Source organism: Mauremys reevesii, linkage group 10, assembly GCF_016161935.1.
Source record: "Mauremys reevesii isolate NIE-2019 linkage group 10, ASM1616193v1, whole genome shotgun sequence".
In the NCBI taxonomy this organism is placed as follows: domain Eukaryota; kingdom Metazoa; phylum Chordata; order Testudines; family Geoemydidae; genus Mauremys; species Mauremys reevesii.
Window position 1 is genome coordinate 7,523,482 of NC_052632.1, and position 27,803 is coordinate 7,551,284.

Consider the following 27,803-nt stretch of genomic DNA (forward strand, 5'->3'; position numbering starts at 1 on the left):
CTTACTTTACATCTCTCTTCCCCACTTGTAATACAGACCTGGCTATCTCCCCAATGCAGTGGATTTCACATTCTCTGGTCCTTAGTGTAAGAACTTTGGCCCGAGTTCTTTGCTGGTGTAACTGGTGCAGCTCCTCTGAAGCCAGTGGACCTGGTCCAGTTTACACAAGAGAAGACCTTTGCCCTTCATATACTACTTGTCTGAATGTAAACTCCTTGGGGCAGGAATCATGTCTTATTTAAAATACCAAGCGCTCTGTTGATAGTTCATATTATGGTATTGCTGCTGTTGCTAAGTCACCAATATACCCTGGTGTTTCTTTGCAAGAAAACATGGTCCAGAATCTTAAAATTGCAACCTCTTAGAATTACACTATTGTCCCCTGCAGTTAGTTAAATTTTTGACTGCTTTTTAAACCATAATTTATCAATGACCTTTCACTGCACAATTTCCACAGCCATGTACCAACTTGTAACAGTGGCCTCTGCTAATCTAGTTACTTTGCTTACAACAAAAATGAAACCAGCAGAATGGACTATCTTGTTAAATAGCTGGCCTCTCAAGATAGGGCTATTACCAAGTTCTTTCAATGAGTCTCAAGTGGAAGTTATGTGGTGGTAAAGATCACTTTGTTTACCTTCCCAGTATTTTTTTAAAACAGGTTTTGAAGGAGGAGTCTGAGTGGAGTGAGTAGGATAGTCTTGTTCCGGTTCCTGGCGGACAGGGGGCTATATCACAATGGTACCTTTTCATAAGTCTCTCAACAGAGAACTCCACAAATGGATGATTTGAGAAGGCTGGGCTACCATCTCATACCTAGGATTTCATGGGCCGAAAGCTGGTGCTGGCACTGTTTTGTGGCTCACTACTCTGTGGAGAAATGGTAAATTTCACAAGCTCTTGTTAATCAGACACTCGACATGTGCACTAAATTTGCACTAAATAGTAAGATGAAATTCAGTAAAGACAAGTGCAAATTACTACACTTGAGAAAGGAAAATCAAATGCACAACTACAAAATGGTGACTAATTGGCTAAGTGGTTGTACTGGTGAAAAGGATCTGTGGGTTATAGAGGATCACAAATTGAATATGAAACAGCAATGTGGAGCAGTTGTGAAAAAAGGTAATATCATTGTGGTGTGTATCAACAGGATTGTTGTATATAAGACTCCGGGAGTAATTGTCCTGCTCTGCTCAGCACAAGTGAGGGCCCACCTGGAGCACTGTATCCAGTTCTGGGCATTACAGTTTAAGAAATATGTGGACAATTGAAGAGAGTCCAGAGGAGATCAACAAACGTGATAAAGGGTTTAGAAAAACCTGACCTATAGGGAAAGATTATAAAACTGGGCATGTTTAGGCTTGATAAAAGAAGACATGGTGGGGACCCGATAAGTCTTCAAATATGTTAAGGCAGTGGTGAGCAACCTGTGGCCCGTCAGGGTAATCGGCTGGCGGGCCACGAGACAGTGTTTACATTGACCATCCATAGGCATGGCCGCCCACAGCTCCCAGTGGCCACGGTTCGCCCTTCCCAGCTAATGGGAGCTGCAGGAAGCGGCAGCAGTACAGTGAGGCGATAAACAAGAAACCCCAGTGCTGTCTGTTTGAGTGGGTCGCCCAGATGATCAGTCAATACAGAGGCATAGCGATCAAGTTTATAGGGTTTTTAAAAGGGTAGAGAGGAAAATAATCAGGGTTGGTCAACTTCTCAGCCTCTTGGCTTTGACATATTTAGGAATATTGCTGCTTTGACATATTTGACATATTGCTGCTATGCCATATTTAGGAATTCCTAGGATTTTAGAATCTCACCCCCCAAATAGAAACCATACTTGAAAACAACCAGAAGATGATTGTGTGGCACACTACCATATGTGGATAATGTATGTGCATTTGATTCCTCACACATTATAAGCAAGGCAAAGAAGTATCCTTTTTGAGTTCATGGATTTAGTGGAGTTTGTATGTGATTCATTTAATGTGCTTCAGATTATTTTTGATGCTTATTTCCTGGCTTCATTAAACTTTGTGGTCTGACCATATTGTGGTGGTGTCTGCTAACAGTTTAGTAAAGCCTAGTTTTAATATCCTGATATATATTTCTTTAATATCCTGTAATACCCGTTTCCAGTTCTTTTTGGATAATGCTAATACTAAACAGGCTGTTATGCACAAGAGCCCCCAAGCTACATTTTAAGGTTTACATAGTGGATCCCATCTTCCTCCTTTACTCAACCCTGAATGCTGTTTGTCTGGATTTTTTTTAGTATACACACTCCCATATAGTGCTGTGTTGCTTTGCAAAAGCAGTGTAGAAAGAGAATGTTCCTGCCCTAGTCATGCTTTGGTATGTGTGTTGTGGGAGGGAGCAGTCAGCCCATTTTTATCCCTTTTTCTTCCCTCATACTTAAGACTTCTATGGGCTAAGGCCAGGTTTTCACTAGGAGCACCTGCCAGTGTAGCTGTACTAGTATACGCTACCAGCAAAATACTCCTATTGTGGACTGAGTCTCCAACACAGGCTTTTGCTGGAATAGCTTTCTTGGTCAGGGATCACAACTCGTAACTCCCTTGATGGATATAACGATGCCAGCAAATCTGTAGTCTAGATTTGTTATAAGTTAAAGTGGCACCTATAGCCCATCTATGGGAAACATGGGAACAAGTTCAGTTTTATGGAGACCAAAATGTGTCTTTAATTGACTGTCCAGTTTTCTCTCTGGTAAAAGTAGTAGTCGTCTAAGGCTATGTCTACACTACGAACTTTGGTGGATACAAATTACATCAGCATAAAGCTGCCGCAGTTAGTATATTGCTTGTATGCATGCATACTTGGCTCCTTGCATAGGTGCTTTGTGTACTCACCAGGAATGCTTGTTGGTGCACCATAGGTGGGTATCCCAGTGTGCTCCTCTCTCCATCTTCTGGTGTGCTATCTTTTGGGAAATTTTGGCAATGAGTGGTGGGGCATAAATGACTTGCAAAGAGGTGATTAGTTGCAAGGGGCCAAGTTCCCAGCATTCAGCTTTCTCCATCCCATAATGCCATCTATAACCCATAACTTTTCATGCCTTTTTTGAAAATCCCACAAAACCACATGGCAGTTCTTTAATGGAAGCATGGAACCCAAACAACTCTGCACTATTGTCTTGATCATTGCAAACACAGGATGAAGAGTCCTCCCGTATTTGCAAAACTGCAGGAACAACCAGAACAACTGGGCACATGACGATTTCCTGGAGAACAGATTGCTGTGGGACGTAGCAGAAACCAATTAGAGGTGGTTGGTGGCATTCATGGAGCTCTTGCATCCCCCACGCAATCTCCTTGTATATGTCCACATTTATACAGCTGCTCCAGAAGCTGGGCTTGCACGGCCTATTCTCCCCACAGACCCATATGATCCAGTACCTCCTGTCTACTCCAAGCAGGAGAGTGTCTGTAGCATGTAGCCAGCATGGTACGTTGGGCAGTTGCCTACAACAAGGGATTGCTGCTATGTGTGCTCACCAGGCTGGGCAATCCGGAAATGGCATTTCAAAAATACGTGGAGTTTTTAAAGAGTGTGTTGGCTTCTGGTGTCCATGACCCCTGGGCAGTGCAGTTCACAATTGTGACCAGAGTGGTCAGCGTGGGACATAGTGGGAGGCTGCTGGAGGAAAGTTAGAATCAACGTAGGTTGCATGGTGTCGACACTCGCAGTGCATCAACCATAATAGGCTGACTATGGCTCAGTGCCATTCGGGGAGGTGGTATTACAGCGTTGCCGTGACAGGGAACTTGCATCAGCGTGAGGCAGACTTGTAGACACAAGCACAGCTAGGTCCAAGCAAGGTGGTTTATATCAACCTAACTTTGTAGTGTAAATCAGGCCTAAGCTAATTGCTTTTGTTTTGGTATTAGAATATCTTCTATCATTAGACTCTTTGCCAAGTAAAAGGTGGCACTCTGGATGGATTGCTGTGTGGAATTGGGATGACTGTGCACTATGATGCTAAAGAATATTTATTACAAAGTGCATGGGAAGGGGAAGTCTTTGTTCCATAAATCAAAAGAGAGGTATTCAGAGAGGCACAGTAATTTATTCACCCTCATGGATCAAAACACTTCTGGGGAATGCACAGATTTGTCTTCCCAAAACAAACATCCCTTGGATACGTTGTTTTCTAAAGGCAATGGCAAATTCCTCTGGCCTTTAGCAAAACACCGGACTGCAGAGGTCATCTGAAGAGACTGGTTCCTAGCATGTGTTTTGGGTGGCTGCTGGATTTTATTTTATTTTGTTCCAGTTTACAAGGACTTGAAGCAAATTTTCTGCCGCTATTTCCAACCAAGCTCAACAAGACCCAGGTTATGACGAGAAGGGCAGTATAAAACTTATGAAAATGTCATTCTAGATGCTTTTGTGTATGCTTTAAAAGAGTTAATTGACCAAAATAATGGTGTAATGAGAGGACTGAATATTTCAGTAAATGGACAGCAGAGGATTTGGCATTCCAAGTTAGGTGGTTCCTGACACTGCATTATCACCAGTTTTTTCCCATCCAGAGCTGCTTAATTGCTGAATAAAGGCCTCCAAAGAACAGTAAGGAAGAGGTAGGAAAAAAGTAGTTATACTCCACTTGCTCCACTGAAACCCATGTCTAAAGCCCTCCCAAGCAACAGGTCAAACACTAAACATTCATAGATGACTCACCGGAAAGCAAGGCACTGCAGTCATGTATGTAACACTCTTAACCCCATTCCATATCCTGATCCTTCTTCTGATCAAACTGGCCACAATCCCTCCACCCTAAAGGCCAAGACTTTAATAGGGTTCGAAAAAAAGAACTAGTAAGTTCATGGAGGATAGGTCCATCAATGGCTATTAGCCAGGATGGGCAGGGATGAAGTCCCTAGCCTCTGTTTGCCAGAAGCTGGGACTGGGCAACAGGGGATGAATCACTTGATGATTCCCTGTTCTGTTCGTTCCCTCTGGGGCACCAGGCACTGGCCTCTGTTGGAAGACTGGATACTGGGCTAGATGGACCTTTGGTCTGACCCAGTAGGGCCGTTTTTATGTAAAACACTCACACTGACCTGAACCTGCCTCTTTGTTGACAAGAGCCTCATCCCACCTTCCAGTTGCTGACCCCTCCCCTCTTCTTCCTTCCTCCCTTGAACTCAGCAACAGCCCCCCTAAAGTGTTGTGACTCATGCTGAGCTGCCAGATCTATGTGTGATGCACAAGAAGTAACTTGTCTTGCCCTCCACCTCCCAAACTGGTAGAAAAGGGAGCCGGGAAAGCCAGGGTTTTTCACATTTCTCTTTCTACAGTTCTCGAGAGGCTTTACCCCTACAAAAGCAGGGCAGAGCACTGTATTGGATGTGCATTCAGAGCCCCAGTATAAAGGCTGTATGTGCTTCAGAATCTGCTTTTGGATACTGTAGCTATAAATGAATGCATTAAAAGCAGCCGATGTAACAGCAACAGGCAGTTGAAATGGTGGCTGAGTTCTGAAGTCCCATCAGCAGAAGTGGGTGGCAAGAACCTGAACTATCTCCAGTATAGAAGCGGAGTGAGAAAGAAACCATGGGGAGGAATCAGAAAGCTATTCACATGCAAGCGGCAGAAACATTCAAGAGAATTAAATCCATGCCTTGCTTGATTGACAGATTTTGTGAAGGATTTGATTGCCAAAGTTGAGGCAGTGTGTTCCACTCTTTTAAAATAGTGGCTAATGAGTTTTCATTCAGTGTAATGGGAGCTATTGGTAACTACATTTCCTGCTTTTGCTTAAAGCATTATAAAGTTTTAAAAGCAGCACTGGAAATTTTAGTGCCAAAGCTGAATTATAGGCGGCGTACATCTGCATAGCTAAAAACACAAACGTCGAGGTGAGCCCCCCCCACTCTGACACACTGCATGTATTGCAACATACTCTCAATTATGTAGTGCCGCAGACTCATGCTATTTGTTACTTCTCCAGACTATGCCAGAGAGCAAACCTCCACAAAAACCTCAGACCATATACAGTTAGTCAGCAACTCCATGTGAAATCTCTAACCATATTTGAACTAATGGGCTAACTTGGATACTGCAGGGAGAGGGTGGGAATGGCATTCTGTCTGACAGTTTATTTCAGTAATTAGAAAGTTGTTCCACCAATGGGATGACAATAAAAATCACTGGCTCTCTTAAAGCTATAAACTTATGCAAAATTTGGGAGGAATGGCGTGGGTTCTGACTTGTGTTTTCTCTGGGTGTACATATGTACACACAAACATACACAGCTTCTCAATTTCTCATTTGGCTGGTGCGTACCTCCTGGATTTGTAACTCCTGTAAATCTGTTAAAATGAGTCTCTTTATTTTGCTTAGTAATCTACATGCATTTCTACCTCTCCTAAAAAGTGACCTAAATATACCATCTTAAAATTATTTTTTACACTTCAGAGACACCATTTACAAATATAGGTAAATTTTATAGCTAGAGCTCTTTATACTAGTCTTATGTAGCCTTTTTATAATAAATGTCAAGAAAATCAACTTACTTAGAATGATGACCCTACTAAATAGGCAGCATTCCTCTACTGATCTCATTGACAAAGTATCCATATCCTTTTGTGACTTACCTACTATGTGCATTGTCTGTGAGAGTCCAAGTTCTTTGGGGCACAGGCTGTGCCATCTTAGGGTTTTGTACAGCCACATATAACTTTGACACTATATAAATTTAATCCATATGTTTCCCAATGATAAGAAAGAGGGTAGTTTATTGCATTCAGATTCAGCTACTATTGGTCAGTCTTAAGGTATAGTAGAGGTTATTGGACAATGGAGAATCTGTCCTCCCTTCAGTCCTGTGTAGTAATGACGTGACTGCAAAAAAAAAAAAAGCTTTCACAATCATAGCATCTAACTGTGGAAATTTATATCTGCAGCAACTGCATACCACGCAGTGCTCCTTACCATATAGGCTTTCACAACTGAAGTGTGCCAGAGCCAATGCTATCCAGTAAGATTCTAATGGAGTAAGTAAGTATGTGGTTTCTCTACATCGCACAAGAATTTGTGGCTTCTTTTTTGCTATTCTGAGCAATTATAAAACAGTGCTTCTGGCCAGAATCACACGTACCTTTGAAACACACACTTTGAAACAATGCTGTGCTGCTTCAGTAACTACAGAAGGCTGTCCTCTCCCACTGTTCTCCTTGTGAAATTAGTTAGGGGATTTTAGTTCATTTCCTAGTGGACACATCACACAAGCCAGTGCCAGAATAGGCTTTATCACCATTCTTAGCAATACCCAGTAAAAAACAAGATTGACTAGGCAGGGAGGACTAATTTATGGTCATAGGCTGCTAAAGAAATATGTGACGGAGAAAAATTACCCTTGTGTTCCATAAATGCTAAATTTAATGTTGGACAATGATACTGCAGCATATCACAGGGATCTGGCTAATGTGTCTTTCTTTATTTCACAGAGACATCTGATGTTCCTCTTTATTATTTGTTTTGTACCCAGAATGTTGCTGTACTTGATACATTACAAATAACCTAGTGGGAAATATTGTGTATCACATTAAGCAGATTTGCTGCTATAGTGTGATCTCTTTAAATGATGCTTTATCTTACCCCAGTTGCTATGCTGTGGTAAAAAGTAACAAGAGCATGTGAACAGAGGTTTGTTTTTTTTCTTTGAGTATTATGGGGAGATACAGTAACTTGTAAATTGGCCTTTATGCACCATTAGGTGTCATTCAGTTGCTTTATTGCTAGGTGTGCATTACAAAGTTTGTCACTTCTTAGTAAACTAATAACAATCTTCCTATCCTGTGCCTGAGCATAAGTATTTCTAGTGGTCATTTTCCAGAGCTAAGAACACTTCTGTCCTGAATGGCTAAGGAAATCATCCTGACACAGGAAGGCAGTAGGCAAAACTAGGCCATTATTTTAATGGCCCAGGCTAATGTAGATTATAAACTTTACTTGACAAAATGTCGCTAGCAGATTAGATTATGTACAGTGCAATTAAATGGGGTTTACAACAAAACTGTAAAGGTTCATTGTGAGTGGCAAGCAAAGTGAAGTGTGACACTTTGAACTTATACTTTATAGAATGTACTAGCATTTCAGTATGTGCTTGGTACTTTCAAATTTATGAAGGCATAGTCTTCAATCCCAAGAGTTTACCAAGGAAAGCAAAACATGGGTGAATAGAATGGAAAATATGCTGTCAAAATACATATTATTTTAAAATTTGTCCTTGTACTATGCCTTTTTATTAGCTGGCTTATTTCTTATAGGCCCTGCAACAGAAGTGGATCTTGAGAAGGGCTTTGGAGGAGAGGGTAATGGCCATACACATCATCCTGTGCAGGATGGCATGAAAGAGGAGCACAGCTGGCTGTGGGAGCAGTAGACAGTGTGTGAAGTTCCCAGGCCACCTGTCAAAAGTGTAAATGGCCAGCCCTCTGTAACCAGAGCCTTGGCTGGTCAGAGAGCAGGCAGGAAATCCTATCCCTGCTGCCAGTTCTCCTCCCTTTGGAGGATGGGGATGCCATTCAAGACGGGACTGGGTGAACTGCAGGACTGGCTAGGTGCTGCTGCTGCAGGACAGCAAGCTGAGAATATGAGATTAGAGGTTGGGGGACAGGTTCAGGGAGCAGCCTTTCTGCTTTGCATGCAGGAATCAACCAAAAGCCACTGGGAAGAAGGTGCCTTACTCAGTGTCTAAGGAGCTGATGTTATGGGGGCACTTGAACTGTGTGCTTCTTGATTTCTGGGTGAATTCCTGCATCCCAAAAGGCTGTAGGAGGGTTCTCAGTCCAAAAGCAATGGATGGGAGTCTGGAACTAACTACCAGTAGGGTTGCCAACCCTGACTGAAGTCATTCCGAGAGATTTTCTTTTCCAACATGACATAATGACATTTTCTTAAAATATCCTAATAAAATCTCCCGGATTGCTTTCAATAGTCACCTGGGGATTGATGCCGATTCCAAGAGACTTCAGGCCAATCCTGGAGGATTGGCAACCCTACTACCAGCTTGGGGAGCAACCACCATACAAGACTAGTATCACTGGCATAGTAGACAGTGTGAAAGAAGCACCTCTGGTTAAAGACAGGAGAGGGGCAGAGTTGTGAAGGGCTTTGACGTTGAGGACAGAAAGTTTGAACTTGATGAAGTGAAAGTGTCAGCCAGCAGAGGGAATCCAAGGGTGGGTGATGTGGCCGGCGAGGAATATTGTTTTAGCAGTTGTGTTTTGGGCTGGCGTAACTGATCTATTTCAGGGCTGATATGTAATGATGGAGCCGGGAAATGCAGTCACACCAGGAATGGAAAACAACAACTTTTAATCAGTGCCCAGAATTGCTAAATAGTCCAGGACTGAAAGCGAAGAAGAATAATGCACTAACCATTTGAGCCTATAAGGAGAAATTGGGTAGGTCAGCAGACTGTAACTACCCACAGGGAAAGTTCAGTCGGACACTAAAGTCAACACATGTGCTCTGGTAAAAAATGCTACAAGTATTGGATTGCTTTAACTGGTGAGGAGTTTCTAGTATTAGTCAAAAAATGGCATCTCCCAGAGTGCATAAGCACTGTGTTGGTGCTACTCTCTGAACGATGTCACAGAGTGTGATGCTGATGAGATTCCATAGGCAAATGTCTCGTTTTTATTGGCTAGCCTTCACATTTCACCAGTGTTAAACTAGTTTACAATGGAAGACTCTAGCAGGCCATAGATACTGTGTCCCAGTCACCCCTTGTATCATTTCAGATGATGAAGTTGATACAACAAGCCCATTTTTGAAGTTACAAAAATTGATTCAGTAAACTGTCATGCCAGGACACAATGTGTAGCTGCCTTAGCATCAGAGCTCAGGCGGGGATTTAACGGGCCCAGTGCTCCCAGCAGCGTCCGGAGCCCCAGGGCCTTTAAATCTTGAAAGGCCACGCCTCTTCCGGTTGAGGCCACGCCCCCGCTCAGGACTCTGACGTACCGGTAAGTCCTTTAAGTTCCTTTTACCCCTGGCTGCACCCCTTAAGATGCCTTCAGCTTATGGCTGCCTGCTATAATACAATGTGTAGAGCTTTCTGTGTTTCCAAGAACTGCCCTACACTTGATCTGTGACCTAGAACAATGGATAACTCCTCTCTGGATTGCTTATCTGAAGCTTCTTCTGCAAAATCTTCTATGAAATAGAAGAGATACAAACTTCCAGGCTGTTTGTGGCTGTTCTTTTCATGGGGCTGCTGTCAGTGATAACAAAAGCCAGGTTGTTTACATCTCAGCACCGTGGAAGCTAAAGGTACGTCTAAACTAGAAAGGTAAGTTGACCTATATTAGGTTGACTTACAGCCACCACAGTAATTACTGCAGTGGTGCTTGTCCACACTACCCATCTTGAGTCACTGGGGCACACACATACTCATCAGGGGAGCTTCCACTGAATCCTCACCAGGAGCACTTCCACCAACCTAAGAGGGGAAGTATGGGGAGCTGAGAGCCCAGGCTCCCTATGGGCTGTACCCTCATCCCCGTTCTCTGCCGGGAGTGGGAGGAAGCCACACGGGGCTTCTTCCCCCCCGAGCCCGCCCAATCCTGCTGGGAGCCTGTCAGCCTTGTCAGTTCACAGCTCCTGCCATGAAATTGACAAGACAGCCATGTAAGGAATGCAGTGTCTACACAGATACTGTGTAGTAGGGCACTTACATCAGCAAGAGGAAGGCTGTAGTGTAGACACTGACATAATTAGTTGATGTAAATTGCCTTACATCAACCTGACTGCATACTGTAGACCAGCCCTAAGAGGAACAATAAAATCCGACTCACAAAATATTTGGTACGAAAGTAATTTGGTACAGTCCCGGCGTCTGGCCTTAAATGAACAAATCAGAAGTGAGTTACTACTATGTCATTCCTATTTTGTCTGGATCAGTGAAGGCAGCCGCTCCTCGATTTGTGAAGGAAAGCTGAATCACTTTTCCCACAGGTCAATGTCTGAGCTTGAGCAAGACAGACCCACGTACAAAACAGTGCATTTCCACTGGACTCCTAATCGGGAAATGCTCAAAATGAATTTTGAACACACTTTCTCAAGTGAATGTGATATAAATTAGTCATCGACACCTATGATGCTGCACTTCTTTAGTGGCTGTAGGGTAGAACATTTCATAGCATTTATTGGCACAATCTTTGCTTTTGTTCCTATTAAGAAGCAGAATCCTAAATTACAGCCAAACCTTGTGAGGTTTGCATAACCAAATCTAATCTCTTCAAAAAGCCAGTTTTCAGGGTGTGTTTTTTTTAATTTAGTTTCTCTTTTATGATACAAAATACTTGCAGAGTAGGGTTCTGCTTTTTGCTTTAAAAAATAAAATAACTGCAAAAAAGCAGCCCTCAGGCTTTATAGAACTGGACTGATGGCAGCTATGTGGCTAATATGTTATATGTTCCAAATGGGAAGACATTATTTAAACAAACCAAGCAATAATCTCCTCCTGAGAGATGCTTGTGAAGGCTCTTGTCTCATCTCTCTTTATTTTTAACCACTAAGGGTCCAAGTCTGTTTCCCATTACTGAATTTGGGGGCAGGGGTGAGAGGACCCTTCACTTTCCAACTGCAGCAAACTGACTAGTTCCCTTGTCTAGATCACAGGAAAAGATCATTGCAAAACAAAACAAAACGGTTTATTTTCCATCTCTTTCCTCCACTTCATAACCAGGAGATCTTAAATTATTATATTCTTTCTTTAAACTCCTTTGTACTGTGGTCTGTTCGTAGTGCTAATTCCATGATACTAGAGCGACCATTGGCAGACATATCACTCTAATATTGGAGGCAGGAGGAAAAACTGCTGTTTGGACAAGTGACTATGTTGGGTGGTAGAAAGGAGAAGAGATGCAAATTTGGAGAGTATAATCCATTAGAAATTAATTGGTTTGGAGAAACTGGAAATGGGCAAATTGAGGGCAGATTTTTAAGCTTCTGTGCTTATTGAGCTGAAGCAAAATGCTTAATGAAGTAGTTGCATTGTAAACTATTGTAAACTAAAGATTAAACTGAAACGCAGTCGCTGTTGTAATTTACAGCTGGACTAGACATTCCTTGGGAATTCAGTGACCTCGGATTTGCTGTACGTTAAAGTTGTCCAAGATGTTTGGCTTCCCTTTTAAAATACACTGGAGAGAGGGGGAGCAGTAGCTTCATAGAGGTCAGCAATACACACGGCACTGTTGGAATGAAGATCCTGAGAGAGCCTTAGCAGACTCTAGACGCTTAAATTAAACCACCCGCACTGTTTTTTGTAATAGCATAAAAAGAAGTTTATTTTGCCAGGCACAGCTCGCTCTTTCTGAAGAACAGGCTTAGAATTATTTAATACATAGGTTCTGAGCCTGAAATGATTTTGTAGCACCCTTTAACGTTCCTTTCCAAAACTGCATTAGATAATCATGTTTGAAATTTGTCCAACAATATTTTTCCCTTTTATTTAAAACAAATCTCATTAGAGTCAATGATAATTAAACATGTGCTTAAGTTAAAAAGGATGGGCTGAGCACATGCTTAATTGTTTTGCTGAATTGGGGCCTGAGTATTGTATTGGTCAGTTCAGAAGTTTAATATTAACATCTAGCGCTGTATATGACTCTTGCTGTACCTCTTCTTGTTGTGGCAAACTGAGAGGTTGTGTTTAAAGGGTGAGAGTGACGTGCGTAGGAAATCACGGTTCATCCTTTTCCCCTAAACACAGTAACGTCCATTGTACGGCATATTTTTGAGCACCCCAGCAATAGCTGTGGGGGCTGCATGTGACACAGTCAAATTTAAAATGCAAAAACCTGTATGAAGAGTCATTACGAAGAATCCTCAATGTCCCTTCGTGCTCAAAGATCTGTTACTTGAATTTCCTGCAAATCCGACCACCACCACCACCACCACCCCCAAAAATGCACAAACCACAATGATAAAGAAATGACGTTTATCCTGTGGCCTGGTCTAAGTGTTGAACATTTTACCAGCAGAACTGCACGAAGGGTTTTTTTACTGACCTAGTTAAGGTAGCAAGACCATTAATGTAGATGCTATTGTACTGGCATAAGGTGGTTTATATCAGGAAAGCTTATTTCACGTCGCTGAACTGAAATAACCTATCCTAATAGAAGCACTTTTATATCCAAAAAAGACTGCGCCTACACTATGCAGGGAGGAGGCTGCTGCTTTAGGCTGGCGTAGTTAAAGCAATAAAACTGTAGACAAGGCCTCTGTGTGGTTGTCTTAAGCATGTTCTTTCCTCTTGTGGAAGAGTGCCCCTCACCTGCTGCTGAGGGCAGATGCTCACCTGCTGTCGAACAAAGTTCTCCCTAGCCATGCAACATTAGCTATTATTCTAGGTTTTAATTAGGTAGGTTTTTGTATTTCAGGTGCATCTCAGGTATTCATAAATGTGCCATACAACATGAGTTGTCCAGAGCTGCTTTTCATGACATTTGTGGAGCTGTATTTTCTGGGCTGTGGCAGTACAATCTGGAGCTGTGAGAGCATGTCCTGTGGGGCTGTTCTGTGGCTGCAGGCCAGTTTCTGTATATATTGGCCTTATTTTTTAAGACCATTTTCTCCAATACACTTTTTTTTTTTTTTTTGCGCCTGCAAAAGACTTCTTCATTTAAAATTATCAACATAACACCCTTTCAGTTAGTCTTTTGGCTCCAAGCCCATAGTGCCCACAACAGCTGTACCACAGTTTAAACATTCAGTCTCTAACATATTGGGGAACATTAGGGTGTTTTTAAGGCTTCAACAGGTCTAGGGTAAATACTGGTTAATAAAGAGTAGCACCTCTTTGTATCCCTGTGTTTCCTGTGGTCTACATTAGAATAAAGCATGCTTAGAATATAATCACCAAAATTAATAACTATGAAAGGTTCTAAAAAAAAAAATACGTAGAGAAGTGTGTTCCAAATGAGGAGTATGTTTTACTAGCAAGGCTCTGATAACCAATTTGTCACGCAAAAGCTTGCACGTCCTGTAGAGAACTGTACGTTCCACAGATTGACCACTTTGCTATCATTTGATTTTTTTTTTCTTCTGGATTTCTGTCTACACATTTTGATGGTCATTAGGTTAAAAACCAAAAAAGTCATAATTGTTTAGTGTTCCCAAATCCTCAAACAATGAAACGTGCAAATAGCAAACATGGCTGCAATCCTTTTGGTGGCATGATCAAATGCTTTCAGATCAGGGCCCTTGCATATGCTAACCTTTAAACAAATATATAACTAGCTGGCATGGCATAATTGGTTCGAAGCATGGATTGTGTCCCCCAACATAGAATCATACGGTTGGAAGGGACTGCATCTAGTCCAACCCCCTGCCAAGATGCAGGATTTGTTGTGTCTAAATTATCCAAGACAGATGGCTATCCAGCCTCCTTTTGAAAACCTCCAGTGAAGAAGCTTCCGTGACCTCCCCAAGCAAGTCTGTTCCATTGTTCCACTGTTCTTATAGTTAGGAAAATTTTATCGTGACATTTAATCTAAATCTGTTATGCTGTAGATTGAACTCATTGCCTCTTGTCCTGCCCGTTGTGGCAAAAGAGAACAACTTTCCTCCATCTTTTTATGGCAGCCTTTCAAGTATTTGAAGATAACTCCCATATCTCCTCTCTTCCAAACTAAACATACTCAGTTCCTTCAGCTTGCATTCCATTCCATCGATCATCTTCGTCACTCATCTCTACATCCTTTCTATACGTTGACATCCAAACTTGGACACCGTACTCCAGCTGAGGCATAACCAGAATTGGGAAGAGTGGTACTAAAACCTCCAGGACTTGCATGCTGTGCCTCTGTTAGTGCAACTAAAATAGCATTTGCTGACTTATGTTGAGACTGTGATCCACTACAACTCCTAGATCCTTCTCAGCAGTGCTGCTGCTAAGTCAGTTTCCCCCTATTCTGCATGGATATGGCAGCTACTCTGGTAGTAGCTGTGATTGCTAACCACGGGTTGCTCTTGTTAGTGATGTAGGCTGAAACATGGTGATTTTTTTTTTAATCGAGTCATCCCAAAGGTGAAGATAGGGGGGCCCCTAGCTATATCACTGATTCAGGTAGTCCTTTTCTTACTAGCTGTGTATATGACATCCCGGAGTATGCTGCATTGTATGGTGCTTGTGCCCTTCTATATGCTTGTCTCTGGAGCACTGTCCTTTGTGGAGACACTGTAGGTTAACTGCTCAGTTTTTCCCAGAATGCACTGGCAGTATGGCAAGTGTGGATGCACAAAGACAATGTGGTTGAGTTCTGACAAAATGAGTTGCTGAATAGATGGTTTTTCTCTCTCTCTCAGGGTTAATGAGTTGTTTTAATAAATGGGTAATTGATTGTTAGTTCAGCTGGTCAATAAACTGCATATAGCCATCTATGACACCATCTATTGGTGCATAACCACCTATAACAAACTACTAAGTCTATAATATGCTTATAACATCTATTAATGATTTTTAGCCCTTTATAAAGCATTTTTAAATGGGATCTTAGGGCTTGTCTACACTACAGTGCTGCAGCAGCTTTTAAGCACCACTGTAGCAATGAGTGAAGACACTGCCTATGCCAACCAGAGAGCTTCTCCCATCGGCATAGGTACTTCACCTCCCCAAGAGCAGGTAGCTGTGTCAGTGGCAGAAGCCCTCTTAGCCAACATTGTGCTGTCTACACCAGCGGTTAGGTTGGGATAATAGTGTCACTCAGGGGGTGTGGATTTTCCACACCCTGAGCAATGCAGTTTTACCAACATGCATTGGTAATGTAGACCAAGCCTATATATCAAGAGTGACTCAATATTATTTTTAAACATTGAAGTCAATGGTAGCTTTGCCGTCAACTTCAATGAGTAGCGAATCAGGCCCACAGTGTACAAGAAGCCATAAGGGTATACTTTTGCTTATGAGGTACATGGGGAGTGGCTTGTCTGGGAGGGAGGAGACGTGAAGTTTTATAGGAAAAGCAGTTAAAATATCCTTGCAAGCTATTCTTCTGAAAAACATGTTTATATACAAACTTTCTGGAAGCCTTGATGCCTTCTAATTAGTTGTGTATCTGCATTCTAGCACTGCCTGGTAGTTCAACTGCAGTGAGTGGTTTGTTAGAATTTCCACTTTGGGAAGGCTGGGTGGGAATTTAACACTTTCTGTTTAAATTGCATTGAGTTGAAACTTGAAACACCAGTCAAGTCTACTTTTTTCTTTTCAAATCAGCTCTGCTAGAGGAGAGAGGGGGAAAAATTATCTGGGCTTTAACTTGCACTGCTAACATTTTATTTATACTTAGCAAGCACCTATTATAGTCCTTAAAATATACCAATTACTTTTGTTTCAGAAAGTTAGTTAATGGCCGATGTCTTAATTTGCATTCAGATGTTTCATATCATTTTTCCTACCCATCAGTGTTCTATTCAAACTTTGTTGAGTAAAGTAACCTAAAAGTGCTTCTGCTTTTGATTGTTTCCTATTGTGGGTGTTTGAGTGCCCTGGTTTGGTATCTTAAAATAAATGCTCTCAGGTTGTATGGTCTTGATTTATTTGTTTTTTCTTTTTAAATCCAAAACAGAATTTGAAAATAAATGCGATTATCAGTGCTGTTTAAAAAACAAAACAAGAACCTATTGAAACAATATAAAATATATATATATATCTTGCTTTCCACAGTCCTATGGAAATCGGTGCCTTCACTTGTATTCATACAGTTGAAATACTGTTGAAATCCACAGATAGATACTACATGTGGTATTACATCTAGTGCTATATATATAAAAGACATGCCTGGTGGAGACAGCTTAGAATTAAAGTACATGCTCTAGCTCTGTGCTCTTGCAATGTTTTTGTTCATGCTATATAAATTCTCCATTGTAATAAACAGTGTGCTTACAAGATTGATTCTAAGTGGGTGTGACATGGGGTCACGGGGATCCCAGAAATCTTAACAGAAACTACAAGACTCAAAATATGCTACAGTAACCCGTTATTAGTAACAGAAACAGGATACACATAATTAAAAAGGGAGGGAGGGCAGGATGGGAACCATGCTTCAGAGCTGGTTTCTTGAAGAAGGCCTAAGTCTGTTTAACTCTTACCGCTCCTACTCTGAGTTTCAATTGGATTAAGTTCCACCCCAGTAACACTCTACTTCTATATCTGGGAGAGTTTCTATCATGCACTACTCCAAAAGGGTATGTATTCCTTGTCAGTTGACCTGTTTTTATAGCCTAGAGACCCTAACCAAGTTCAGGTCCCCTTTGTGCTGGGCAATATACATACACCTTGTAAAAGACAGATTCTGTTCCAAAGGGCTTACAGTTTACATTGACGAGATGGAAGAATGACTTAACATGGGGAAGATAGTATAGGAAAGGACAGATGTTTTGAAGGACAAAGAAATGGGAAGGAGAGGGAAAGGAATGGTGATTACTGCAATGTGGTCAGGGGAAAAAACGATATGGGGTAGTAATGCAAGTAATGTACACACTGCAAGTAATATGCAGCTATAGTTAATATAACATTGTTCTTAAACGGTGGGTCAGACCAAGCAAATTAGGTAGCAATTAGAGACCCATGCAATGGGACTTGTAGCTGCTGTACATGGACACAACAGGATCACATAAGGATGGTGGCCGCTTTAACTGCCTTTCTTCTAGCATCTTTAAGTTGGAGACTTCATTTCATTATTTCTTTTTCTTACTTTATAATTTGCATTTAGCACACTGCTTGAATGGGCTTGCATTCTTAGATTTGACATTTAGACCCATTCTGACTTAAAATATCTCAGACTAAGTGTACGGTTGAACTGCTACAGCTGCACAGCTGTGGTGCTTCAGTGTAAACACTACAGTGGCAGGAGGGTTTCTTCCCTCAACTAGCCCTCTCTCCACTGGGGGTTAGGTTGGCTTGACTGTCTCTCCCAGGAGTGTGGATTTTTCACTCCTCAGAGAGACATAGCTATGCAGATATAACTTCTCAGTGTAGACCAGTCTCAGGCTGCCACCTCATTATTTAGAAATAGAGCAGTTCCCATTTTAAGAATGCTTATGTTCTACTGCAGTGTTTCTCAAACTTGGGACGCCGCTTGTGTAGGGAAAGCCCCAGGCGGCTGGGCCTGTTTGTTTACCTGCTGCGTCTGCAGGTTCGGCTGATCGCAGCTCCCACTGGCCGCAGTTCGCTGCTCCAGGCCAATGGGAGCCGCTGGAAGCAGCAGCCAGTACGTCCCTTGGCCCGCGCTGCTTCCAGCAGCTCCCATTGGCCTGGAGCAGTGAACCAAAGCCAGTGGGAGCTGTGATCAGCCGGACCTGTGGACGACGGCAGGTAAACAAACCGTCCTGGCCCGCCAGGGGCTTTTCCCTACACAAGCGGCATCCCACGTTTGGGAAACACTTTTCTACTGTATATGTACCTTATGTTTTACTTACTTTATGAAACTGCTGTTGGTACTTTTTGAAGGGACCTGTTATCATTTAAACTCTGTATCTTATTTGAGATACTTAAATTTTAAAAAAAAATGTGGACCTCATCACCCCCTACCACAGAGACTGAATCCTGATATGTATAATGTGGTATCCTCAGGTTTACTAATGCAGAAATTAAACATGGTACTTAGCATCTTTGGTAAAAATGTTTAGTTAAACTAGTATTCTACAAGTTTAACTCTATTACTCTTTTTCTTTAGAAGAGTTTGTCCGTAAAGGAAAAGTTTAAAAGGACATGATAATGAAAACCTACTTATTCTGAATACAATGTCCTTGCCTTGCCTTATGCCATTTAAAAAAAAAAAAAAAACAGAAAAATGCTATTCATTTTATAATGTAGAGAATAAAAACACACATCTGATGTTGATGTCTTGGAATAAAAATGAGTTGTTCAGATAATGATATTTCTAGAGTAGGACATCATAATCCCAGTCCTTGGTAGATGTTTCTTTCACCAGTTTACAATGAATAACCCTCTGAATTCCTTTGAGTAGCAGCTGGTATCCCTACAACCTGTGCCTCAAATGGAGAACAGCTTATTCAGAAAGACTTCTGGTCATGTAAGCAAGGAGGCATTTTCATACAGTAGGGCTGTGAGGGGTAACTGTCACAAATACACTACTGCTAAAATCTTAATGTTGCAAAAATAGTAACTTAATATTTCTCTTTTTAGATGCAGCAGCTGTTTTATGAAAATTATGAGCAGAACAAAAAAGGCTACATCAAAGACCTTAGAAATAGCAAGATACACCGAGCTATAACACTGCATCCCAACAAGAACCCACCGTACCAGTATAGACTTCATAGTTACATGCTGAGTCGCAAAATCGCAGAACTGCGTTACCGGACTATACAGCTGCACAGAGAAATAGTCCTGATGAGCAAATACAGCAATGCAGAAATACACAAAGATGACCTTCAGCTGGGCATACCACCTTCTTTTATGAGGTTCCAGCCACACCAGCGTGAGGAGGTCTTGGAATGGGAGTTCCTTACGGGAAAGTATCTCTATTCTGCAGCTGATGGACAGCCCCCTCGGAGAGGGATGGATTCATCTCAGCGTGAAGCATTGGATGACATTGTTATGCAGGTCATGGAAATGATCAATGCAAATGCTAAGACCAGAGGGCGGATCATTGATTTCAAGGAGATACAATATGGCTATCGCAGAGTTAATCCTATGTATGGAGCAGAGTATGTTCTTGACTTATTGCTTCTATACAAAAAACACAAGGGAAAGAAGATGACTGTGCCTGTCAGAAGGCATGCCTACCTACAGCAGACATTCAGCAAGATCCAGTTTATGGAGCATGAAGAGATAGATGCCAAAGAGCTGGCCAGCAAAATTAACCAAGATTCTGGATCCTTGTCTTTCCTGTCCAATTCACTGAAGATGTTTGTTCCATTCCAGCTCACTGGATCAAAAGCAGAGCGGAAGGAGCCCAAAGACCAGAAGATCAACATCTTGATTCCTCTGTCTGGACGCTTTGATATGTTTGCTAGGTTCATGGGGAATTTTGAGAAAACTTGCCTCATTCCCAGTCAGAACGTCAAGCTGGTCGTCCTGCTTTTCAATTCTGACTCAAACCCTGATAAGGCAAAGCAAGTTGAATTGATGAGAGATTACCGTATTAAGTACCCCAAGGCTGATATGCAGATCTTGCCAGTGTCTGGGGAATTCTCAAGAGCTCTGGCTCTTGAAGTTGGATCTTCTCAGTTTAAAAATGAGTCTTTGCTCTTCTTCTGTGACGTTGACCTAGTGTTTACCACAGAGTTTCTCCAGCGATGTAGAGCCAATACAGTTTTGGGCCAACAAATATACTTTCCAGTCATCTTTAGTCAATATGATCCAAAGATAGTTTATAGTGGAAAAGTTCCCAGTGACAATCATTTTGCCTTCACCCAGAAAACAGGTTTCTGGAGGAACTATGGCTTTGGCATTACTTGTATTTACAAAGGTGATCTCCTTAGAGCAGGTGGCTTTGATGTCTCTATCCAAGGCTGGGGCCTTGAGGATGTGGACCTATTTAACAAAGTCATTCAAGCTGGCTTAAAGACTTTCCGAAGCCAAGAAATTGGAGTTGTTCATGTACATCATCCAGTCTTTTGTGACCCCAATCTTGATCCGAAACAATATAAAATGTGCTTGGGGTCCAAAGCTTCAACGTATGGGTCCACACAACAGTTGGCTGAACTATGGCTTGAAAAAAATGACCCCAGCTTTGGGAAAAGCAGCAATACTAATGGCTCAGTGAGGACAGCCTAATGTCCAGCTATGCTGGAGAAGACTTTTTTTAATTATCTAATTTATTTTTGGAAAATGTTTTGATAGTTCATTTTTAAAGACCACACAAGGATATATTTTAGAAATCATGTTTTCTTACCAAGAACTCTTTTGAGAATGAGCTTTTTCTGAACAAAACTGTGATTGATATTTGCCTTTGAACAAAAATTTTGGCTGAGTATTATCTGGCAGATCTGCATAATTCTGATGACTTGAAATAAGGTTTCCATATGAACAAAGGACCTCTTTTTTTCTTTTTCTTTTTTTTTACCTTTTTCCTTTGCTAGGATTCTATAAATTGGAACCTGAACGTTGAAGCAAAATGGCAAAATACTGTACCTAACTGTTGTGTTGTGACTGTTACATTACACAGATTCTACTCTTTTTAAATAGCCATAATGTTCAAATTGTGTTAGAACAATGCAAAACAGTGTGGCAATAGTTGGGTTATTAATTTCAGGAGTATTTCAATTGGTTGATTACTTCAACCAAAAATGTACTTTTGCTTATTGTGGCCGAGCAACTTTTTGAAGGGGTGTGTGGAAAAGAAGCACAACCTTGTATCAGTTTAGTCCATATGTAAGTTTGTCTGACATTTGGTCCATATGTGGATCTAACATTAAAAATTCCATGGTGGATTCTGTGTATTCTAAATTGTTCTCCAGTCTAGAACAGAGACTGAATGATGGTGAAATGCAAAATTGTAATGAGTGTGGGAGGGAGAAATGAGAATTTCTCACTGCAAAACAAGGTACACAACTAAAAATTTGAAATCTCTAATGAGAACATTGGAAACTTGCATCTGATTGCATTCATTTTGTACAGTCAGTTACAAGATGTTGGTGGGAACAATTGTTACATTCTTTGATTACTAGTTTCTTTTGTTTTCTGTATCTGATAGACCTTTAATTTATTTAATATCCATTGTTTTAGGTTCTTGCCCTTTTCTTGAATATCTGTTAGTCATTTATTTATATATCTATTAGGAATGTATTGCTTTTTCTCACTCTTAAGGTAGTGTACATCTTACTTACAGTAAACTGTGATCTCCAAAGATTTCTCTTGAAAGTATTTTTTATTCCAAATTCCTTTTAAAATTTTACTGAGTGACTTAAATAACCTTGGGAATTGTTTTGATGCTCTAAGATAAACCGGGGAGAGAAAATGTTGAGTAGAAACAATATGACCCCTCCGAGTTATCACCTAGTAAAGGTTAAATAAACATACAAATAAAGTGCCTTAAAGTGAACAAAAGGAGGGGGAACTCTTTTGCATTGAGACTTAGAACACTGATGGAAATTGCTGTTGAAGCAGATCATGTATTGGGCTCAGAAGTTAAAGATAAAGCCAGTGAAAAATATATTTTTCTATTGTACTCGTCAACACCGCTTTGCCCTAGTTCCATTTCAGTAATATAAAGACCTACTCTTTGGGAGGTGAAGGATAGTAAAAGAGAATGAAAATCAGTACTTAGATTTGATTTACCAAGTTTTAAGGGGTCCTTATGGAGTAACTGCTTGAATATTTCAATAGAAAAATAATCAGTGGTTACACATTTATGGAATGTGAATTGCATTTGCAACTAGTCTAGATTCAGTGTCATACAACTGTCGTTGTTTTGGTGACAGCCCCAAGGATGTAGATACTTATAATGGATTCAATGCATGGAAAGTGTTGAAAGACTTGGTCCTAAGATGCAATAAAGATTTTTATTTGCAATCCTATCTCATCATGTTGTCTGCCTCAGTCCTCATCTTACGTAGCAGGCACAGTTTAGGGTAAGTATTATAGCAAAGATTTGGGAGTGAAATGAGCCGAACAATAAAGTACCATATATACACAAGTTCTTGCCATCTGTGCCAAATTTCAGAATCAATAGTCCTTAAAAAGAGATGTTTCACCCTCTGCTCCTACTGTTTACTGTTGAGATTTTTTAATGGAGATTTTGAAGTCTGCCTTGTGAGGAGAGGATTTATACTACTTCAGCTGCTAATCAAGATGTCTGAAGCTACCCATAATGGTAAAACGAATTCACACAATTACCAGGTTGAATAACTCTGTAATATTTTATATATTCTATGCATGATAAAAATTAAGACCCACTTTTCAGATATGCTAAGCACCAGTTCACTGCTGCCTCTTCCAGTTTTATCAGAACTCTCTCAATAGTTGGTGTTTTTCTTAAACCCTCAACTCCTGGAGTCATGGGAGTTATGTAAAGTGGCTACTGATCTTTAGAAGTACTGAGAACCCACTGTTTCTGTTAGTTTCAATAGGAGCTGTGGGTCTTGCACACTTCTGGAAATTAGGTCTGAAGTTTCTCGGGGTGAGCAAATGAAATCGGTGACTGCTTCTGAAAATGTTGGTCTTGGTGTCTGGGATAAGAGGCACTGTTTTGTATTCTATAAATACAAGGTACCAAGGCCAATGTTTCCAGGAGTGACTAGTGACTTAGGGTGATGGGGGAGGGGGTGCAGGGTGGTCCAACTAGAGACACCTCAGGGTATGTCTACAATTGCAGCTGGAAGAGAGCCTCCCAGCCTGGGTAGACAAGCAGTAGATATGATATTTTGATTTTTAGTACGGCTTTTGACATGGTCCCACTGACATTCTCATAAGCATACTAGGGAAATGTGGTCTAGATGAAATTACTATAAGGTTGGTGCACAACTGGTTGAAAGAATGTACTTAAAGAGTAGTTATCAATGTCAGACTGGAAGGATGTGTCTATTGGGGTCCTGCGGGATGGGTCTTGGGTCCATTACTATTCAATATTTTCATTCATGACTTAGATAATGGTATGTAGAGTATCCCTATAAAATTTGTGGATAACCCCAAGCAGGGACGGGGACTTTGGAGGAAAGGATTAGGGTTCAAAACCATCTTGACAAATTGCAGAATTGGTCTGAAAGCAACAACATGAAATTCAATAAAGACAAGTGCAAAGTACTACACTTAAGAAGGCAAATCAGATGCCCCACAAAATGAGGAATAATTGGCTAGGTGGTAGTACTGCTGAAAAGGATCTGGGGGTGATAGTAGATCAGAAATGGAGTATAATAATAGAAAACTCAATAATAATAATTTTTATTCTTATTATGAGATGGGGATTTCAACTATCCCCGTACTGACTGGGTATGAGTCACCCCAGGACGGAATGCAGAGAAAGTTTCTACACTCTATTAATGACTGCTTCGTGGAGCAGCTAGTCCTGGAAGCCACAAGGGGAGAGGCAATTCTTGATTTAGTCCTAAATTGAACACAGGATCTAGTCCAAAAAGTGAATATAGCTGAGCTGCTCAGTAACAGCAACCATAATATAATTAAATTTAACATCCTGGTGGTGGGGGGGGGGAGGGGCATTAAAATATGAAAGAAGCCCACCACGGTAACATTTAACTTCAGAAAGGGGATCTACACAAAAATGAGGAAGCTAGTTAAACCAAAATTAAAACAAACACTCACAAGAAATGCCTACAAGCTGCATGAGAACTTAAAAAAAAACAAAAAAAAAACCCCATGATAGAGGCTCAAATTAAATGAATATCCCAAATTTTAAAAAGGGGGGACCAACAAAATGCCATCGTTGCTAAACACAGAAAAAGAGGCAAAAAGGTTTCCTTTAAAACTTGGAAGTCAAATCCAACAGAGGAAAATACAAGAGAGTATAAACTCTGGTAAGCCAAGTGTAAAAGTATAATTAGGCAGGCCAAAAAAGAATTTGAAGAGCAAAGACGAACTAGCGGCAAAAAAAATGAAGTACATCAGAAGCAGCGAGCTTGCCAAACAATCAGTGGGGCCACTGGAAGATGGAGTGCTAAAGGAGCACTCAAGGAATACAAGGCCGTTGCGGAGAAGCTAAATGAATAATTTCCCTCAGACATCACTGCAGAGGATGTGAGGGAGATTCCCACACCTGAGCCATTCTTTTTAGGTGACAAACCTGAAGAACTATCCCAGATTGAGGTGGTGTCAATAGAGGTGGTTTTGGAACAAATTGATAAACAGTAATAAGTCACTAGGACCAGATGGGATTCACCCGAGTTCTGAAAATTCAAATATGAAATTGCAGATTTAATTGGTATGTAACCTATTGCTTAAATCAGCCTCCAGGTGACTGGAGGATAGCAAATGTAACACTTTTTATTTAAAAAAAAACAAATAAAAGGCTCCAGAGTCGATCCCAGCAATTACAGGCCGGTAAGCCCAACTTCAATACCAGGCAAATTGGTTGAAACTATAGTAAAGTACAGAGTTATCGATTTGTTGGGGAAAAGTCAATTTCCCTTTTTTGTAAGGGGAAAAGTCAATTTCCCTTTTTTGTAAAGGGAAATCATGCCTCACCAGTCTATTAGAATTCTTTGTGGAGGTCAACAAATGTGGACAAGAGTTCTCCAGTGTACTTGGACTTTCAGAAAGCCTTTGAAAAGGTCCCTCACCAAAGGCTCTTAAGCAAACTTAAGCAGTCCTGGGATAAAAGGGAAAGTCCTCTCATGGTTCGTAACTGGTTAAAAGACAGAAAACAAAGGGTAGAATAAATGGTCAGTTTTCAGAATGGAGAGAGGTAAATAGCAGGGTCCCCTAGAGATCTATACAGGGACGAGTGCTGATCAACATATTCATAAATGAACTGGAAAAACAGGCAGTAAAGTGGCAAAAATTGTAGATGATACAAAACTACTCAATATAGTTAAGTCCAAAGCAGACTGATAAAAGTTACAAAGGGATCTCACAAAATTCGGTGACCGGCCAACAAAATGGCAGATGAAATTCAATGTTGATAAATGCAAAGTAATGCACATTAGAAAACATAATCCCCATTATACGTACAAAATGATGGGGGTCTAAATTAGCTGTTACCACTCAAGAAAGATCTTGGAGTCATTGTGGGTAGTTCTCTGAAAACATCCTCTCAATGTACAGCGGCGGTCAAAAAAGCTAACGTTAGGACCATTAGGAAAGTGATAGATAAGACAGATTAGATCATAATGCCATTATATAAATCCATGGTGTGCCCACACTTTGAATACTGTGTGCAGTTCTGGTCAGTGCATTTCAAAAAGAGATACATTAGAAATGGAAAAGGTATAGAGAAGGCCAACAAAAATGATTAATGGTATGGAACAGCTTCCATCTGAGGAGAGATTAAAAAGACTGGGACTGTTCAGCTTGGAAAAGAGATGACTAAGGGGATATGACAGAGGTCTATGAAATCACGAATGGTGTGGAGAAAGTAAATAAGGAAGTGCTATTTTACCCCTTCACATAACATAAGAACCAGGGGTCACATAATAAAATCAACGGACAGTAGGTTTAAAACAAACAAAAGGACGTACTTCTTCACACAACGCACAGTCAACGTGAGGAACTCATTGCCAGGGGGCATGGGGAAGGCGAAAACTATAACGGGATTTAAAAAAGAATTAGAAAATTCCACGGAGGATAGGTCCATCAATGGCTATTAGCCAAGATGGTCAGGGATGTGTCTCAACCTCTGACTGCCAGATTCTGGGACTGGACAACAAAGGATGATCACCTGATAATTGCCCTGTTCTCTTCATTCCCTCTAAAGCATCTGGCATTGGCCACTGTCAGAAGATACTGGGCTAGATGGATCATTTGAGCTGACCCAATATGGCCATTCTTATGAGTCCTGACAGTGGACCTGGTGCTATAGGCCTCTGATGTGATTTCCTCACAACAATCTCTGATCTAAATGGACGTAAGTACAGAGGAAGGGCATGGTGCAATATGCCAAAGTCATGCTGTAGAAGGTATGGAAGAGACCGTTGCAATAAACAAACCCTGATTTTTCCCCCCCTCCTGGCTCTAAACCACTGCTCTAAACATCGTGCGAGACTGAAGCTGTTGCTTATCATATGAGGGGTATCTCATGAGGCAAAAAGTATACTTGCTATCAAACCCGGATTTAAGGGCAGGTGACCCAGGTGACCACCTGGGGTGTCGGGCTTGGGTGTGCCAGGCTCAAGGTACTGGTTTTGTTGTTAGCAACAAGAGGGAAAATTGAATATTTGAAGTAAAATGTTTCAGGTATTCCATATGTGGATTCATTTTGCAGTAGCCCTCCTAGAATGTTCTGGACCTTTGTAGAATCTCGTGGAACCTTCCAGACTTTCTGAGAACTACCTTTTCCTTGAACCTTCTAGAATGTTGTCAGCCAATCCGTGAGGTACAAGAACGACGTGAAATGAAGTGAGAGCTATTGTGAACCTTGTTTTATTGTGTAATTGTGAAAGTGTACTTGTGTTTTAAGACTTGAGTGTAAGTAGTGACTAATAAAGGACATATTTAATGAGATGCCAGAGATACCTATCGAACCCCTATCTATGCAACAGTATAAAAGAAATACTGTTACTTCTTTTAGTATACTTCAATGTTTGATAACTTTCTAAGACTGCGGAACATAGGCTTTTGCTCTCCCTAGTGCTGTCTGTTTTCCTCCATAGAAAATAAAAGATGCCCCCAAAGAAGCCTTCAGGAGCTCAGGATAGGAAGCGCCTATTACTCCCCACCCCCGTCACGATTTTTCACACTTGCTATCTGGTCACCCTACTATGCAAGCATGTCCAGAATTTTGTCTGAAGCATCTTCTGAAAACACATGGGCTTGTTAATTTTAAGCATGTGAGCGGTCCATTGAACTCACTGTGACTATCTGCATGCTTAAAGTTAAGGGTGTGCATAAGTCTTTGCAGGATCAAGGCCCAAGTCATGAGTCTGGCATTTGTATGCACAAGGGGTTTTTATTGACTTGGAAATGTTAACCTGCTGTGTTCACTAACTCTGCCTTCTGGATCTGGATAGGGTCCTTTCAGCAAGAAGAGCAAGAAAATGCTGCTAAAACCAAATCTGCTTAGTGTGAAGTTTTTGTTAAAGTTCTAAGTCAGTTTTTTTGCATGAGTACTTGCTAAAAATATTCCACTTGCACAGCCAACCTCTCCAGAGCTGTTTGGAAAAAAATCTTTCCCAGATATTAAAAATTG

General features: G+C 41.1%; 1 protein-coding gene across 2 annotated transcripts in view; it reads left to right on the forward strand.

The window, feature by feature from the left end:
* CHSY1 (chondroitin sulfate synthase 1) overlaps positions 1–22,529 on the forward strand; it is a 95,500-nt gene extending 72,971 nt beyond the window's left edge. For both annotated transcript variants that reach the window (XM_039493178.1, XM_039493179.1), the window contains exon 3: positions 19,190–22,529. In XM_039493178.1, the coding sequence (XP_039349112.1) occupies positions 19,190–20,782 (1,593 nt within the window). In that variant the 3' untranslated portion in view covers positions 20,783–22,529. The remainder of the gene's footprint in view (positions 1–19,189) is intronic.
* The last annotated feature ends 5,274 nt before the right edge of the window (positions 22,530–27,803 follow it).